This window comes from Nannospalax galili, unplaced genomic scaffold (genome assembly GCF_000622305.1).
Source record: "Nannospalax galili isolate Female #2095 unplaced genomic scaffold, S.galili_v1.0 scaffold127, whole genome shotgun sequence".
NCBI lineage: Eukaryota > Metazoa > Chordata > Mammalia > Rodentia > Spalacidae > Nannospalax > Nannospalax galili.
Genome location: NW_008360326.1, coordinates 2,529,745 through 2,547,752, shown reverse-complemented (window position 1 = coordinate 2,547,752; position 18,008 = coordinate 2,529,745). Strand labels below are relative to the sequence as shown.

The following is an 18,008-nucleotide window of genomic DNA, read 5'->3' as shown; positions in this document are numbered from 1 at the left end:
AGGTAAGTTTGTCTTTGCCTCCCCAAAGCTAGCATTACAGATGCATGCAGAGGCCCTGGCTTTTTATGTGGGTGCTGGGGATCCAAACTCAGCACAAACACAGCTTTCTGCTTAGCCCTCCCATATCTCTCACATCTGCCGTGTATGTTCCTCCTCCTGTACGTCCCCCAGGAAGTCTGAAGAAAGTGGTTGGCCCAGGGTTTGACAGAGAGAAGACAAATAAATACGGCACTAAAGGGGAGAGGGGGAGAGAGAGAGAGAGAGAGAGAACAATAGGCAGACACCTGCTTCCCACTTACATGACACATGGGACTTTAGCTTCAGCAGTTCTATTGAAGAACACAATGAGGGCTTCTTTCTGCTGCTGCTTCTGTTGAAAGGCACAATGGAAGTTTAAAGACCCACACTCAGCACTCTGGGGTAAGCTGACCCAACTGGACTACTGAGCTTCCCAGCCTCAGTGGTGGCCTGTCTCCTACATAAGAGAATTACCTTACCAGGATAAGAAACCATGTTTTTTATATAGTTTGGGTCTCAATCTGAAAAATATACATGGCCAGGCATGGTGGAGGAGAGATACACATACATATGTGGGCTGGAGAGATAGCTCAGTGGGTAAAGGCACTTGCCACCACGCCTCAGGAACTGAGTTTGATCCCTGGAACCTACATGGTAGAAAAAGAGAACCAACCTCCACAGGCTGTCCTCTGACTTATACTTGTGCATCATGGTACATGAGGCCCCCCACCACTCCCATATTAAATAAATAGAACATAAATTAAGAAAATACACAAGCGTTACATGACAAAATTATGTGAAACCAAAGACAATTTTTTTTTTTTTTTTTTTTTTTTGTCTTTTTGAGGCGGGGTCCCCCTGTAGCCACAACTAGCCTGGACTTGCTATGGAGACCAGGCTGGCCTCGAACTCACAGAGATCCGCCTGCCTCTGCCTCCCAAGTGCTGTCAAAGACAATTATTATAAGTATTTTTCTTTATTTTACACAGTAGACATATATTATTGAAATCTACTGTACTTTTCTCCCCTTTTTTACAAAGCTAGGGATCAAACCCAGGGCCCTGTACATACTAAGCAAGTACTCAACCACTGACCTATACATCCCGTCTTAGTGGTATTTTTAATATGGGAGAAATCAATAGTTTTCTCTTTAGACAAAAAAAGGAGAAAAGAAAAAAGAAAGACTAAACTGAGGCGACATCACATCATCCATTAGTGGCCTCACTTCTTTCCAGGGACAGGCAAGGAAATTTTAAATAACTTGCATTCTTTGTTCCTGTCTCCTAGACTTTTATTAAAACAGATCCACTGGAGTTTTCAGATTTATTTTCTATGTTGGAAATTTGAATGGACTGCTAAACGTCAAGGAGAACAGCTACTTGCCACCAGGAACTCCACATGGACCTGCTCCATTTTCCTGTTCCTGCTCTTGCTGATCAAAAACTAGCTTTAGACAAAAGATAATTCAAGTCAGCCTTCCTTAGCCTTTGAGGAGATATCTATTATTACAGCTGAAAAATGAGAAAAGCTTTCATTATAATTTTATATTTTTTGAATTGGCTGCTTCACCTTGGCTTTTGTGATTAAAAATTTTTTTTTAAAATGTCTTCTTCTACATGGAAAGGTGTGAAGGAACAAAGAGCCTGTCTTGACACACAGGTAGCAGTGGCTGATGGGGCAACCATGATGTGTAAGCTGCAGGAAAACATGGGGCTAAAAAGTAACTATAACAAGGTTCTTTCTGTAGTCTCAGAGCCTCCTTATTTGACTAAAACCATGAAAACATGGTGCTGTGTTTCAACCCTTCAACTCAGGATTTCACAGCTGATTGGGGTTTAGAAGGTATGGATGTGGTCACCCAGTCTACTGTCTACCTGATGCTGGCTCCCCTTCCTGAATGAAGTTAGAGCAGTACTCCTGGTGGGGTCCAGAGCTTAGCAAGATAGGTCACCAGCCTGGGAAGTGGGAAGGTTTGGTGAAAAGTCAAAGGCCCATCTTCTGCTGGAACCTTCCATCACAGAAATGAAGTTACACTGAATAAAATGAACAGGCATCAACTTTTCAAGGACTTCTTATCTAAAAGAATTTAGCATCTGGTTTCAGAAATCACCAAGGTAAGCTGAACCAATGCAATTTACATCTTCTAGGGATAGACGAAGTGGCTAAAGCTCCAGGGAAGCAGATAGCAGTTCTCAAGTACAGGACTGGGAAGAGCTCTGGGCTATCTTAGCCGAATTCTGCCTTTATTTTCACAATCTGCAAGCGGATGAGGACTCCAGGGTATTTATAAGACAAGAATGATAATCACCCAGCAGATGCAGACAGAACTCTAGGCAAGCTACACTTATCATTATGGGTTTGTTTTGGTTTTTTTCCAGTCTTTTTAAGACAGAGTCTCCCTGTAGCCCTAGCTGGCCTGGAACTCACTATGTAGACCAGGCTGGCCTTGAACTCACAGAGATCCACCTGCCTCTGCGTGTGCCACCACACCCAGCCATATCCTTATTCTTTTCAGCACCAAGGCAGGATGTGTTTCACTGTTTTACCTACAAAAACATTAAAATATCCTCCCCAAAGCATGGTGTTGCACAGCACTCAGGCAGGCAGGTCTCTGTAACATCAAGGCCAACATGGTCTACATAGTGAGTTCCAAGTCATTTTGGGCTACAAGGAGACCCTGTCTCAACAAAACAGAACAAAACAGAAAAAAAAACCCTCAAAAACAAACAACAAAAACCCTATAATATCTGCCCACCAAATGTAAGGATTTACATGGCTACCTAACTTTCCTAACAACAACAAAAAAAACCCCACTATATCTTACTAAATTTTCAAGCTGGGTCAGGAGGCAGACCAGGTACAGGCAAGAAATACTAAAGGTCTGACTTCCATCACACACACACACACATACACACACACGCGCACACACACACACATTTTCTCTCTCTCCCCCCCCTCAAAAAAAATCTTTCTTCACAACAAAAAAAAAACCACTTTGAATTTAAGATCTTTGCATCTAAATTCATGTCTGAATTCTCCCCATTAATATATCAATGAATCAACCAACATTCCTAATTTTCACAGGAAAATTAAATTTCACTAACAAAATTTCATTCCATTAGTTTGATATGAAATTAAATTCAGAAATCAAACTTTCAGGCTGTCCCTGGAATGATTTTTGAAGTTATGCATCAGACTTGAAGAAGTGTACAAGCTGGGAAAAGTTTAAGCCCTGCTTTCACAGTTTGCTGCAGTAGGTATCAAGCCTGCAGTGCCTCATTCCATTCTTTCCTTCTCCTGGCTTACTGCTCAATGCACACTTGTTGCCCAGCCAGTCAATGTGACTTTCTTTCTCAATTCAAATGCTCACTAATTGCTTTCTTGGTTTCTATACCAGATGTTCTCAAGCTGAGTCAGGAGGCAGACCAGGTACAGGCAAGAAACACTAACGGTCTGACTTCCATCACACACACACACACCAAAAAAATTTTCCTAACAACAACAACAACAAAAAACCCACTATATCTTATTAAGATCTTTGCATCTAAATTCATGTCTGAATTCTCCCCATTAATATTTTATTTGTTGTACTTGTTCACTGGTTGTCTTGTCTGGTGGTATTTACTAGTACACTAAAGTCAGCAGATATTAAAGAGTAAAGAAAAAATTATCAGCTAGGCACTCAGGAGGCAGAGGCAGGGGGACTGCTGTGAGACTGAGACTAGCCTGGTCTACATCACAAGTTCTAGGCCACTGTCTCAAAAAAGCAAAAAAAAAAAAAAGGTGTGTTATAAGCTGGGGATGTAGCTCAGCGGTATGGCTTTGGATTTGATCCCCAGCACACCCATCCCCTCACTGAAAAGAGATAAAATTTCCATTCACTAAATTTTTATTTGTAGAAATCAGAAAAAGACCTCCAAGATTGATTTTTAGTGACAGAGCACCCTCATTCTGCCAAAACATAACAGTTTGAGAGCACTGTTCTAGCTGGATATGGTGCAACACACTGGTAATCTCAGCCCTCAAGAAGCAGAGGCAGAAGGATAGAAAATTGGAAGGCAGTCTGGGCTGCAAGCAAGACTCCCAACAACAAATCGAAACCACTGCCACCACCAAGGACATTATTCTATGGTCAAAATCCCTTTTGAAGACTCTATGGTAAAGAGATCACACCAAACCCTTCCCCTGGGACATCCAGGTCATACACAGTTCAGCACAATTAAAACAGTGTGACAATCCATCAGGGCATCCTCTTTCCTACCCCATTGCTTAAAAGTTACCATCTAACCTTGCTCCTTGTACTGAAAACATGAGGCATTTTGTCTCTTGCCATTTTGTTTATTCTACACTCTTCCAGGAGGCTGAGATCTCATCTGTTCTGATTGTCTTTGGGGAAATGTCAGATCCAGACAATGCTTTGTGATAGTGTCAAAAATTAGCGATGGTTGTTATTTTCTTGCCAATGAAAATTATAAGGCTTTATCCCAAAAGACAGAAATAGAGCTGGTATAGATTTCTTTATAGCACTTGATATGGTGTGACAATAAAGACAAGTATGAAACACAACTGTTTTGAAAAGATAAACCAGCCAGTGGGAAGAGCTCTAGCTTCAGCCAAAGAGTGGCCAATCTCTGTGAGCCTCATTTCCTTCTCTGTAAAATATGAATTCCAACTTCCTACAACCAAAAATGACTAAAATAAAGAATCAAAGTATTCAGAAGGTTTCAAAAGTCTTGTTTGTTACATAAATGTACATCTGTTATTTTGAGTACAGAAATGACCTGGTTGATTACAGGAAATATATGCACCAGGCTATATAGCCAAAGACCCAACACAAAGTCACAAACTTAAAACATTATGAGATCATTTTGTGACTTTCATTTATTATTTTTATTTTATGTGTATGAGTGTTTTACCTATATGTATGTAAGTGCACCCATGCTGTGCAATGCCTGAAGAGACCAGAAGAGAATGTCAAATACCCTGGAACTGGTGTCAACGGGTTTGTTAGCTGCCATGTAGGTGCTGGGAACTGAACCCAGGTCCTATGCAAGAGCAGTCAGTATTCTTAACTGCTGAGCCATCTCTCCAGCCCCCAATTACTTAGTTCTTGAGCACGAACTTTGTAAATGACAACACTGTGTCACAATGTCAGAAGGCTGGACATGCCTGATGGTAGACTAATGATCTAACAACTGTTCTCAAATACACTAAGCAGCAACTTCCCCTTCTTTGAGGAATTTGGAATATACAGCACCACCCTGCCACTGGAACCCAGGGGTTACTTTTATGACCATCCCTCAACAGCAATCCACATAAGTATAAAACCATAACTTAATAAGGGATTTTCAAAATAGATTAGGCCAGGCTGGAGCTCGGGAGATGGCTCAGTGGTAAGAGTGCTTGCTCTGCAAACATGAGAACCTGAGTTCAAATCCCCTATATCCACATAAAAAGCTGGGCATGACAGTACATGCCCATAATCCAGCATTGGAGGAATGGGGAGAGGTAGATCCCAAGAGCTCAGTGGCCAGCCAGCCAGCCTAGCCAAAACAACAGTGAATTTCCAGTTCACTAAGAGACTCTGTTTCAAGGAAATAAGGTGGAGAGGCATAAAGGAAGACTCACTGGCATAGAGGAAGACTCACTGGCACAATCACATGCATGAGCCATATACACATATACCACCACCCCCAACTCCTCACCCCATACACAGTAGATTAATTCAGGTGAAGAATAAAATGGGTAGGCCATTTTTGCCCCAGGCGGTGAAAAAGATGTTGCAAAGTCAAATTCGGAGAACTCTGGCCATGTGCACAGAGCATCATTCAGGAAGGGCACCTGTGGATGTACCTATGTCCCAGCCATCTCCAGGCCCCACTCACAGTTTTGTCACTGGTCATTTCTTTGGCTGCAGCATCCAGGGCAGCCCTGGCCCTGGCACTGATCCGACCTGGGTTGACCACCACCATCTTGCGCTGCTTGGCGGGAAGCTGGGAAAGGACATCAGATTTGAGGCGCCTCAGCATGATTGCTTCCTCCAGCAGGAGCTTCAACTCTCCCAGGTTGGAGGAGCCTGAGTAGTCCCAGCCCCAAGGCAGCTGAGGAGAAAAAGAGGATGTTAACCTAGAAGGTCCAGACAGCACTTTATTTTCTCACCACACCGTTTTGTTCCGGGAATTTCAAGTGGTGTCACAAGATTGAAAGAACCCCATTTAAGACAAATGAGGCAAGGAAGGAAGCGGGAAAAAGTAAGGCATGAGATGAACCAAAAACCCATGTCATGACATCCCACAATCTGGCACTAATGTTTCCATCAGCAAATCTGGAAAGGCAAGTGGTTGGCGTTTATTTTATTAAGAAGCAAAAAAACTCAGCTTGTCAGACTTTTCCTGCATATAAAGTACAGAAACAACTCTTTCCCAAGACTTATCCTACAGAGTCCACTGCACGGTGCAATCAATCAATATGGCAACAGCATATTTATTTGATGAGGTTTAAGGGATTCTAAGCAACTGTTGTTTCTTGGCATGGATTATAGCAACCAGCTACAATGTGTACAATGTAGCAAAGGCCACTGTGGTACTGCTGTGAGTGACCATGATTAGATGGGAGGGAGGGAAGGAGCCTGGGGAGCAAAGGTGGCTAGAACCACAGCAGGTTTTCCAAGCTCCTGGTCTATTCCTCAAACCACAGTTCCCTTGATTAGTAGCTTATAGAGCTATAATCTCACATATCTGTTCCCTGTCACAGGGAAAACTAGAGATATTAGAAACGAAAATAAGAACCAGGACTTGGGTATAACTCAGTGGCAGAGCATTTGTCTAACATATTAAGGCCTTGGGCTAGATCCTATCAGAGCAATCAATGGATCAACTATCAATCCAATCCTATCCTTCCCCAAGAATCTTACTAGAAAGAGAGCTGGTTTCCAATCTTGGAGAACAGGGAGCACAGGGTATCTGCTGCTTTGCATTTTAGGCAGCTTATTCCCCTCCTGCTTCACCTTGCTCTGGATTATATGACTGGCCTGAGGGTTGGTGGCTGGGCTTGCTCACTTTAGAGGGTCTAGCATAATGCTGGAGACAAGGTAGGTGTCCCATAGCTCTCTACTAAATTGAAAAAAGAGATGGTCAAAGTTGGAAAAAGAAAATAGCCCAATGCTGTTTCTTCTATAAAAAAAAAAAAAAAAAAGGACAAATCCACAGGAAGTTTAGCAAATGCCTCCAGACAGCCACTGGGTCGCAGATGAGGTTGGCAACAACAGTTCCCTAGCAGTCACCACTTAGCAGCAAAAGTTCCCAGAGAGAGAATCCCTCCCAAGGCAGCTCCAGATCTCACTGTACTCTCTCTGCTCCAAAGCTCTCTGTGGCCTTTTTGTACAGAGAAGACTGTTCTTCCCAGGATACCTCACTGCCTCACAGCTTTCTTGTGTCTGCCCAGGCTCTTCCCTCTAACTTGCCTTGCTGCCTTTTCTGGGGTCACTTTAGACTGGCACAGACTTTCTTTCTGAAGCCCCAGGTCCCTATCTTATACAGGAACTGTATGCTGGACCAGGACTGCACCACTCAGGGTGCTTCACAACTGTGGAGTAACCACTGGAATAGCCACAAATGTTACAACTTGGAGGGACCCACTTCATCTTGCCTTTGAGAATACTCTCCGTCCAGCTTTCTGGTCTGTTTCTTGGTTCACACCATAGCCAAAGAGAAGGGGCAGTAAGGTAAGTGTCAACATCAGGGTAAAGAATGGGGGACCAGGGAGACAAGAGAAAATAAGTACCCGTTTGGCATCACAGTAGCGAAGTCCAAAGGCATGAAACTGAGGGAAGAATGTTGGCTTGACAGCAATGATCTGGGTGTAAAGCTCTGCAGGCCGGGACATGGCTGGTGTGCCCGACAACAGGATCACCCTCTTGGCAATCTACAAGACAAAACAGTCAGAGGTGCTCTGAATAAGGGAGGAAGAAGGGACACGGATTGTTGTGTCTATGAGGAAGTCCATTATACAAAATATCCAAGATGCCCCAGCAAGGCAGGAGCCGGATGTGTCCTAGGAACAGAAAAGTCCTCATTCTTGGGGGCAGCTTCACCTTGCACTGGGCACTTTCGTTGTTGGCTGACATCAACTTTAAATACATATTTTTTAAATTTTCATGTATATGTGTGTGTGTGTGTGTGTGTGTGTGTGTGTGTGTGTGTGTGTGTGTGTGTGTGTGTACGCCACATGTGAACAGGTGACTGCTCAGGCCAGAAAAGGGCATCAGATCCCCTGGAGCTAGAATTACAGGTGGTTGTGAACTGCAAGATGTGGTGTTGAGCATGGAACTCGGGTCCTCTGGAAGAGCAGCAAACACTCAAGCTCTGAGCCATCCCTCCAGCTCCTGTTCTCAACTTTAAACATCTCAGATCTTACCTTTACTGAAGAAGATAAGGACCCGCCTCACTCCAGAACTGTGATATCTAAACAGGGGAACTCTAACCAGGGAAAAAGACCATGTATGCTGCAAGAACCTAATGGCCTTGCCAATGCAAATGGTTAGATGTCAACTGCTAAGTCCTTTCTAGCTGCTGTCATAGCACTTACTACATCACCCTGAATTCCCTTTTCTGTCTCCCTCACTAGCCTGCAAGCTTCTTCAGATCAAGGTCTGGGCTGTGTTCCTATTTACTGTCTGTAGCGCTCAGCACCTGACTCAAAGTAAGTCATCAATAAATGTTCATTGTATGCTAAGAAAAATTCAGAGAGAAGCTAGTTAATACTGCAGAGAATATGGAATAAATGCAAAGGATCTAGCACCGGAGTAGAAAGCAGGGGAGAGCAACAAATCTGAACTTCCTATAGAATGGATTTTTGGCTATAAGTTAAACTTATCTTTACAGAATGACCCTGCCAGGACCAAGAGGAAATGAGAGGGACAGCATGTCCCACATTTGATTTGTTTATTGTTTTGTGTGTGTGTGATGTATATGTGGGTACATATGTATATGTGTGTGTGGAAGCCAAAGAACCATGGCATGTGTCTTCCTCAGTCTCTCTCTACCTTATTTTTTTGAGACAGGATCTCTCACCACACCCAAAACTCATCCATTTGGCTAGGCTGGCTGTGAGCGCTAGGGATCTGCTCCCACCCAGTGATGGGGTTACAGATAGGGTACTGGGGTCCAAACATAAGTCCTCAAGCTTGTCCAGCAGGCATTTTACCCACCAAGCCATCTCCCAAGTCCTTGAGTTTTTTCTGTTTTTGTTTTTAAGGAAAAAGTCTTTACTAACGCATCACTGTGTTTCAGGACTAAGCTCCTTTTGAACTTACTAAGACCTTTAAATGGTGGGACCCCAACCATTGACTAAGGTTAGCCTAGGTCTGCAGCAGTCTGCTCAGCAGTGGGCAAGATGGAATTAAACAGTTGGCTGAACCCAATGAGGAACTCCGGTTCTTCACCACCTTGACTCTGACCTGAGGGCAGGAGATCATGCCCAGACCACACCCCTTAGTGAGATGGGGGAGAGTGGACCAAGAGGAGACCCTTCCTACTGCAAAGGAACATAAAGTCACCACAATTACTAGAAGTAAAATTCACTTCAGCTTTGGGAAGAGACCCTACCATGGAGCTCAGCTGTCTAGAAACAGCTTGTTAACCATTGTAACCTTGAGTTAATGACAGTAATACAAGGCAATCGCATGATGTAAATCTCCAAGGGGAGGAAATTAGGTTTTCAAATGGAGACGTTGCCTCTAAAATAAATAAATAAATAAAGGTGTATCAGTGGGAAGAAAGATGATTTCTCATAAATATACAATATATACAATTCTCAAAATGCACTTTTGCCCTCTCAGCCATTGCCAATACCTAATTCTATTATGATGGCAGGGCTATGAATTTCTCCAGCTATTAATTTTCCACAGTTCAATTACTAGGGCCTTCTAATTTCCTACATGGTTTAATGCAGACTCATTAAAATAACAATGGGCTTCTTGAATGATGTCTGCAGCATCTCTCTATGTGGCTTCAGCCTACTGCAAGGACAGCAGTGAAATAAAGAGTTTTCTCAGCAAGAGAAAATCTGTCTGCCATCCTGAACCTGTTCCCCATGCCTCTGTGTGTGCCTGGGGATAGAGCCTGGGCTAAACCAGCTCCCGGACCAGGGGACAGACATTAACTTCAGGGTCTTCTGTCAAGTACTCAGAGGATTTAGTTAAGTCAGTTCTCTCACACACTTTCCAGACTAGCAGGATAAAGGGATGTGTGTGGGTGTTGAAAAGCAGAGGCAGCATTACAGAAAAAGAAAAAGGCTGGCTTTGAAAAGCATCCAGAACACCATCTCATCTGTTATGGAATGATTTCGCCTGCTCCCTGCTCAGCCAAAAAAATGTTTGTATTGTGATCACTGCCATCTATAAGGCCTTTAATCTGTGTCCTGCAAGTAACTGCTATGATCTGTCACCATCTCTGAGAAATTCCAACCGAGGAAAAATTTTTAAATGTATAAAATGGCATAAATCAATGTTAAGTTGAATATCTCTCTCTTGGTTAAGGCAAGAGTGGAACCTGAGAAAAACTACAGTGGAACAACGTAAAAAAAAAAAAAAAAAATTGCCAGGGGGCTGGAGAGTTGGCTCAGTGGTTAAGAGCAAGGGCTGCTCTTTCGAGGACCCAGTTTTGATTCCCAGCACCCACATGACAGCGGCTAACAATCATTTGTAGCTCCAGTTCTAGGGGGAATCTGACGCCCTCTTCTGAACTCTTGAGCATTATGTGACATGGGTGCACTCACATACATGCAGGCAATATACTCATACAAATAAAAGTAATAAATATTTTTTAAAAAATTCTGTTTGGGGCTGGAGAGATAACTCAGCAGTTAAGAGCACTGGTTGCTCTTGCAGAATACCTGAGTTTGATTCCCAGCACCCACATGGCAGCTAACAACCATCCTAACTCTAGTTGCAGAGGATCCTACACCCTCTTCTGACCTCCTCAGGCATTACACGACATGGGTGAACTTACATATGTACAAGCAATACACTCATACACATAAAAAAAAAATCATCATAATAAATAAAAAGTGTAAACAAAAAATTCTGTTTGGTATTAGAAAAATAATACAGTTCATGAGCAAACACTGTTGGGAGCAGGTGACCTTCCAAGACATGCCTAGCTTCAGGGGAGGAAAGCCCTTCAGAATAGGTCAACAGCAAGACAAGTTTTCTTTGCACATGTAATTTACCAAGAAGACTCCTGTGCAGCTATCCAAAGCAGATAACCTATGCTGATTTGCATAAACAGGATTTTCAAGCTAAACCAGAATCACTGCTCTAGTTAAGGACAGAATGGAGGATTCTCAAGCTAAACCAGAATCACTACTCTAGTTAAGGACAGAATGGAGTTAAAGTACAGTTTAAAACAATAGGTTTTAAAGTATGAGCCCAGAGAATGTTCTACCATAGAGAAAAGAGCTGAAGTTGTTGTAAGTTCATACAAGAAATAGTTCAGAAAACTTTCATCACTTTCTGTTACTTCTTTTTTTCCAACTGAGCCAGTGATTGTATTTGCTGAGCTATTCTGATAGGCTATAACATATTTCACCAAAGGAATAAAGACTTGTTCTCCAAAGCTGAGTCTCATTTTATACCAAGTGCTAGTCTACTGGCACTTGAAATAAAGCCTATTAAATTTATGCCAATCCATCTAGAAAGTAAGACAGGCAGAAGGCAGGTAACATCAAAGAGGAAGTCACATCCATACCACCAAGTGTCCCAACCCTCAAAACCCTGATAAAGCAGGACATTAGTGCTATTCTGTTTTAACCAGTTCAGAGGTCATTCTAAAATCTTCAAAAATAATGTTCAGAATCAATAATCTTTAAAAATAGCAAACATAGTTTGGGGGCAAGTGACCCAAATTACCCAGGTCAAAAACAAAAGGTTTACAACCACTCCCTAGGAAGAAACAAGAGTGATTACCTATAGGTAGTGGGAGGCCTGAGAATGAAAGTAAGTTCAGTAGGCCTCAAAACTCCAGAGATGGGCCTCTGGGAAGACTGAAGCGCTAATCTTCTATGACAAACAAGACCAATCCAAGACAAGCAGCATAATAAAGGACCAGGAGCTGCCTACAGTACCAGCCAAAGGCTACCTATCCCTCCTGGGCACCTAGTGAGTGGCCTTTCTGGGTCTCTGGGTAGGTTTGCATACTTCATATGATTGTTTCTTTCTAAATCCCTACCAAAAATTCTGAAGAGTACTGATCTTACTAAGCCAATTTGCATAAACAGGGTTTTCAAGCCAAACCAGAATCACCGCTCCGTTACTGCAGTTCTGGGGCCACACACAGTCCGTCGTTAAGGACAGAATGAAGGCCGTGACTACAGGTATATTGATTCAAAATACCAAGATGCTATAGTGAGAATACAGTAAATGGTTTAATCATGGCTTATTAAAGTTATGCTATTCTGAGCTTTAAGACATGCAAACCACTCGTGAATAGGTAATATTAAGGTAGCATACATATTAAAAGTAAATACTATGCTGGATTTTTTTTTCCCCCTCTGGAAAACAGTCTATTTCCCCCTAAGTAACTAGAATCCAATAATTTCCTTTTTAAACCTGGCTCTGTAACGCACTTGAGGAAATAAAAACAAATGGCTGGACACAAGGACTTCCATCACCTCGTCATACCAGGGTAGAAAACAGAACCTACCATGGGATATCCTTCTCTCCTCCGGCCTGAGAAGGGCAAAGAACTACCTCTCTCAGATGCAAAGGGACTGACTTTCTTTACCTCACCTCTGTGTCTTATGAACAGATGGTCACTAGAATGCTGTGTGTAAAAGCTTCAGTTTGGGTATAAATCCATCAAAGAGAACAGAGGATACATATTTTGATAGACTTATATAACAGAATATTATTTGTAGGAATGAGGCAGCCATTTGGAATGACATGGAATGATTTTCAGGATACATGATCCAGGGGAAAATGGTTAGTATAAAACAGTGGTTATAAAGCTAGGTGTGGTGCCAGGCATGGTGGTACACACCTTTAGTCCTAGCACTTGGGAGGCAGAGGCAGGTGGATCACTGTGAGCTCAAGGCCAGACTGGTCTACATAGCAAGTTCCAGGCCAGCTGGGGCTACAGGTCTCAAAAAAAGTAGATGAAAAAAAATTTTAAAGCGTTAGGCGTGATGGTACACACCTGTACTAGAGGGAGAGGCAGGAGAACCAGGAGTTCAAGGCCAGTCTAGGCTACATGATATCCTATCAAAGGGGGGGCGGGGCGGGTAAAAACAACAACAAACATGGTTGCAGAGTACTCTGGAAAGAAGGAAACACATATTCAGAATTAGGTGATCTCATAGATGTAAAATCTGGTAGCTATGGCTACCTTTGAGGAATGGGAAGACGAGGAACCCAAGGGTGGGAGAAGGACAGATTTTCACTGTAGCCTACTTTTTATAAACTTAATCATCCATTTAATAAAAAAATAAAATAAAAAGCAAAGAGGAAAAAAAAGAAGAATCAAATAAAAGCCTGAGATTTTTAGCTAGTGTCTCATTTAGCCAATTATTGGCGACATAAAATACACTATAGCATTGGTCATGGTGGCAGATGCCTGTAATCCCAGCACTCAGGAGGCAGGACCATCAGAAGCTGAAGGTCACCTTTGGTCAGCAGAGATACATGAGACCCTGTCAAAAACAGCAGCAATGCTGGGCATGCTGGTGTACGACTTTAATCCTAGCACTCGGGAGGCAGAGGCAGGTGGATCACTATGAGTTTAAGGCCAGCCTAGTCTACAAAATGAGTTTCAGGATAACTAGGGCTACAGGGAGACCCTGTCTCAAAAAGACAAAAAAATAAAAACAAAAATAAACCCAAGCCAACAGCAACAACAAAAAGAAGCATTATACTCATAGAAAAAGGGAAAGATTTATCAGGAAAAGCTAGTGGGATGCTGGAGACCTTCTCCCTCTAAAAAATTACTTTTACTATTATCCTAACCTAAGAACCAAAGTAATTAACATAAAGAAAAACAACTAAACAAAAACATTCCCCCTTGATGTTCAAGAAAGAGATAATCTTTAAAGCTGTGATCACACAGAGGAAAAAGCCCCCAATACAGACTGGACTGAACTAGAAATGGTTGCTCCTGGCCAGACTGGCCTTCAGGGGCCCCCACCAGAAGGCAACATGAAAGTCAATGCAATAATTTTGCTTGTAGGAATTTGTCCTCCAAGGATAAGTTATACATGGATGATGTTCATTCATTTTAAGAATTATTTAGACAGCAAAAGAAAGAAATAACCAAGCGCCTGACACTGGAAGTTAAACTATAAGGATGTGTTTACACCATGGAATGCCCCATGGTCATTGAAAATCATGATCTTGCTCTACAACTGACACGGAAGGAAAACAGCCAAACTGTTAGCAGAGGTTTGGGGGAGATTTTAACTTTGTTCCTTTGTATTTTGTATGTATAAAAATAGAACCATCTTGCTTGGTATTAGAAGCCTAGGCAAAAAGTGATACGGAGGAAGAAAGAAGTCTTATTTTCCAGGGGATGATGGCATCAGTTTCTTATGATGCTGACTGCCGTTACCACTAACAAAACCCATGTTTTGGGCTGGGGATGTAGCTCAGTTGGTAGAATACTTGTCTAGCACATATAGTTCAACCCCCAGCACCACACAAAACAAAACAAAACCAAAAATATGTATGGTGATGAACTTCTGTGATCCTAGAACTCAGGAGGTAAAAGGCAGGAGGATCAGAAGTTCAAAGCCAGCCTCAGTTACATAGCAAGTTTGAGGCCAAACCAGGCTACAAGAAACCTTGTCTCAAAAAAACAAAGCAGTCGGATGTGGTGGTATGTGCCTATAATTCCAGCACTTGAGAGGTAGAGGCAGGAGGATCAGGAGCATCAGGTTATCCTTGGCTACACGGTGAGTTGGAGGCTACCCTGAGTTACATGTAACCATCTGAGTTGTCACAATTAGAAGTGCTACTGACATCTAGTCAGCATAGGCCAAGTATGCTGCTAAACATCTTACCATGGGCAGTACAACCTCACAATACAGGGTAAGCATTGTAGATTTAGGTAAAAAATATATCAGAGGGCCTGGCATGGTAGTACATACCTTTAATCCCAACACTCAGGAGGCAGAGGCAGGCAGATGTCTGTGAGACCAAGGCTAGCCTGGTCTACATAGTGAGTTCCAGACCAGACAGGGAGACCCAGTCTCAAAAAAAAAAAAAAACAAAAAAACAAAACTGGAGAGATGGCTCAGCATTGTGAGTGCTTGGCGCTTTTGCAGAGGACCCAGGTTGAGTTCCCAGCACCCATACTGGGGGACTCACAACTGCCTATAACCCTAATTCCAGGGGACCTGACACTTCTTTTGGTCTCCATAGGTACCTGCAGACACATGGTACACACAGAGAGAAACACACACACACACACACACACACACACACACAAATTCAAGGCAGAGGAGTGATCAGTTTCATTAACAGACTAGCATAGAATGGCCCACAACACTTCACTTTACTCCTTCCACTGAGCATCAAGTGAGGACAGTGTCTGAAAAGAACGTGAATTCACAAAACCTTCATGAAAAACAAGCCATCTTCATAGGTCCCATTTTTAAATATTCACTCAAGTCCTACACTCTACAAATACAGAGTAATATATACTAGTTATCAGTTTAAAGATTTGTTTTAAACATGCCATTCTGAAACTTACCTAGGATACTAAAGGTACGTATGCTGCTTCCAAAGGTCTGGCCAGAAGGATTCATTTCAGAGCCCACTATGTGGCTCCATGTGCCTGCCCAGGCAACAACTGAATTAAGGTGATTGCTAAGAAGATTTCATATTAGAACTTTAAAGATATAATCTACCCAGGGTGAAATTTCTTTTGTATCATGGATAGAGATTTAATTTTTGTTATGACAATAATATTGGAACCAAGATATCAAGACTTACTAACATTTTTCTAAGGAAAACATATTAAAGTGTCCCAAAAGATGGGTCACCATCCTAGGAAAGATGTTCCATTTATGTGTGTTCATAAATGGCTATCGCCAGGCGTGGCAGTGCATGCCTCCCAGCACTCAGGAAGCAGAGGTAGGCAGATCTCTGTGAGACAGAGGCCAGTCTGGTCTATACAGAGAGTTCCAGACCAACTGGAACTATAGGGAGACCCTGTCATAAAAAGAAAAAAAAAAGCCATAAATGGCTATCAACAAATAAATATAGTAAAGTTTAAGACTTTTATTTTTGGTTTAGAGTCTATGAGGTAACCCTGCTTTGAAAGATGGTTATTCCTTAAAAAATTAAAACTTAAAATGAATAAGACACTGATTTTTATAGACACTGTGTTGTGGAGAGGTATGAAAATTAATTTTCAGATGCTAAACTTTACCAACATTTAGCAAGTCTGTTTTCTTTAATTCTGGCAAAAGCGAAAGGTTGTTTTAAGCAGTAAATGCCATGGTTTTAAACGCTCATGTGCCAGGGAATGTCTCAATAGAGCTCAGGATCTGCTTGGGTTTCGGTTTGTTCAGTCCATGCCAACCAGCTGTTCCTCTGAAGTCTCTGTAAGAGATTTCTCACTTGTCATGAGAAAATGCTACTTTGGTACTCCCCCTACTTCCTAACTTTAGTGTAAAAAAGATGGAATTTGGGGGGGTTTACTTTCTGTGAGGGGTGGAGACCAGGAGACAACACCAGATGGAATGTGGAGCCTAAACTACATCATAATAGGTAGAGAAAGACTTGACCCTGATGCACATGCCCACTGCTACCCACTCTGAAGCCAGAACTCACCCCAGCCCATGCACTCAGGGTGGGACAGGTAGGGACCCCCACAGCAAGGACTGTATATGGCTGGCCCTCCAGTATCCACAGGCCTCAGACAATGGCAAAAAGGGACCAGCTGACCAGGGCCCTGTAACCCCAGCTGACCTGGAACTCACTATGTAGACCAGGCTGGCCTTGAGCTCACAGAGATCCGCCTGCCTCAGCCTCCCAAGTGCTACAACTGCTTTGATAGAGATTCTTTCTGAGGCACACAGGCCCTAACCTGGTTCTAAGTTTAGATAACTTATCTTTTTTGAGTCTCAGCACCTTGAAAACTTTACCACTAGAGCGATGCAGTTTCTCCTGAGCTATTTAGTGACAAGCTGTTACAGGCTCTCTTTTGTACAGGCAGAAGGCCAGAGGGAGATTCTGGAGTCCAGTCCCATCCCAGCCTGTGACCCTCAACAGGGCTTCATGTGGAGTAGTGGGGTTTTAATAGGATGTCAGAAAGAAAACTGAAACCAGCATGCAAGCCCCAAGAAGAGATGCCCAAAGTCAATACTGAGTCTCACTCACAGCTCATGTGTCTAGGCTGCATATATTCAATCAGGATGCCCTGCATGCAAATACTGTGGCTCTCAAGGCTCTAAGTTTCTTGGCCACGCTTACCTTTAGGATGGGCACAGCTGCTCGGCAACGGGCAGTCTTAATGTTTTTGAGGAAGTGTGATTCATCCTGAAAGAAAAAGCCACATGGGTGAACAAGGGCCAGAACTTGGTGCATAGACAGCCCATCTAATGCTTAAGCCTGGTCTGGCAACTGCCATGAGGATGTCTCCCTTAATATGTCATTGAAATAATAAATAAAATTAAAAATAAATACATAAAAGGGGCTGGAAAGATGGTACAATGGTTAAGAACACTGATTGTTTTGCGGAAGACCTGGGTTCAAATCCCAGCACCCACATGGTAGCTAACAACTGTCCATAACTCCAGTTCTGGGGCTCTGACGGCCTCTTCTGACCTTTGCGGGCATTGCTTGACACGGGTGCACTTACATGCAGGCAATAGATGCAAACACATAAAATAAAAATAATGAAATATTTGTTAAAAACCCCCTTCAGAGGCAAATATATGTATGTATGTGCATATATATTCACCTGTATATATATATATATATATATATATATTTT

At 42.5% G+C, this 18,008-nt stretch overlaps 1 protein-coding gene across 5 annotated transcripts in view; it reads right to left on the bottom strand.

Moving 5' to 3' along the window:
- The window catches only part of Smarcal1 (SWI/SNF related, matrix associated, actin dependent regulator of chromatin, subfamily a like 1), a 54,516-nt gene that overhangs the window by 12,353 nt on the left and 24,155 nt on the right, over positions 1 to 18,008 (bottom strand). For all 5 annotated transcript variants that reach the window (XM_029559998.1, XM_008825685.3, XM_029559999.1 and 2 more), the window contains 4 exons: positions 17,486 to 17,551; positions 7,801 to 7,941; positions 5,904 to 6,119; positions 300 to 370 (listed from right to left, as the gene is read on the bottom strand). In XM_029559998.1, the coding sequence (XP_029415858.1) occupies positions 300 to 370; positions 5,904 to 6,119; positions 7,801 to 7,941; positions 17,486 to 17,551 (494 nt within the window). The remainder of the gene's footprint in view (positions 1 to 299; positions 371 to 5,903; positions 6,120 to 7,800; positions 7,942 to 17,485; positions 17,552 to 18,008) is intronic.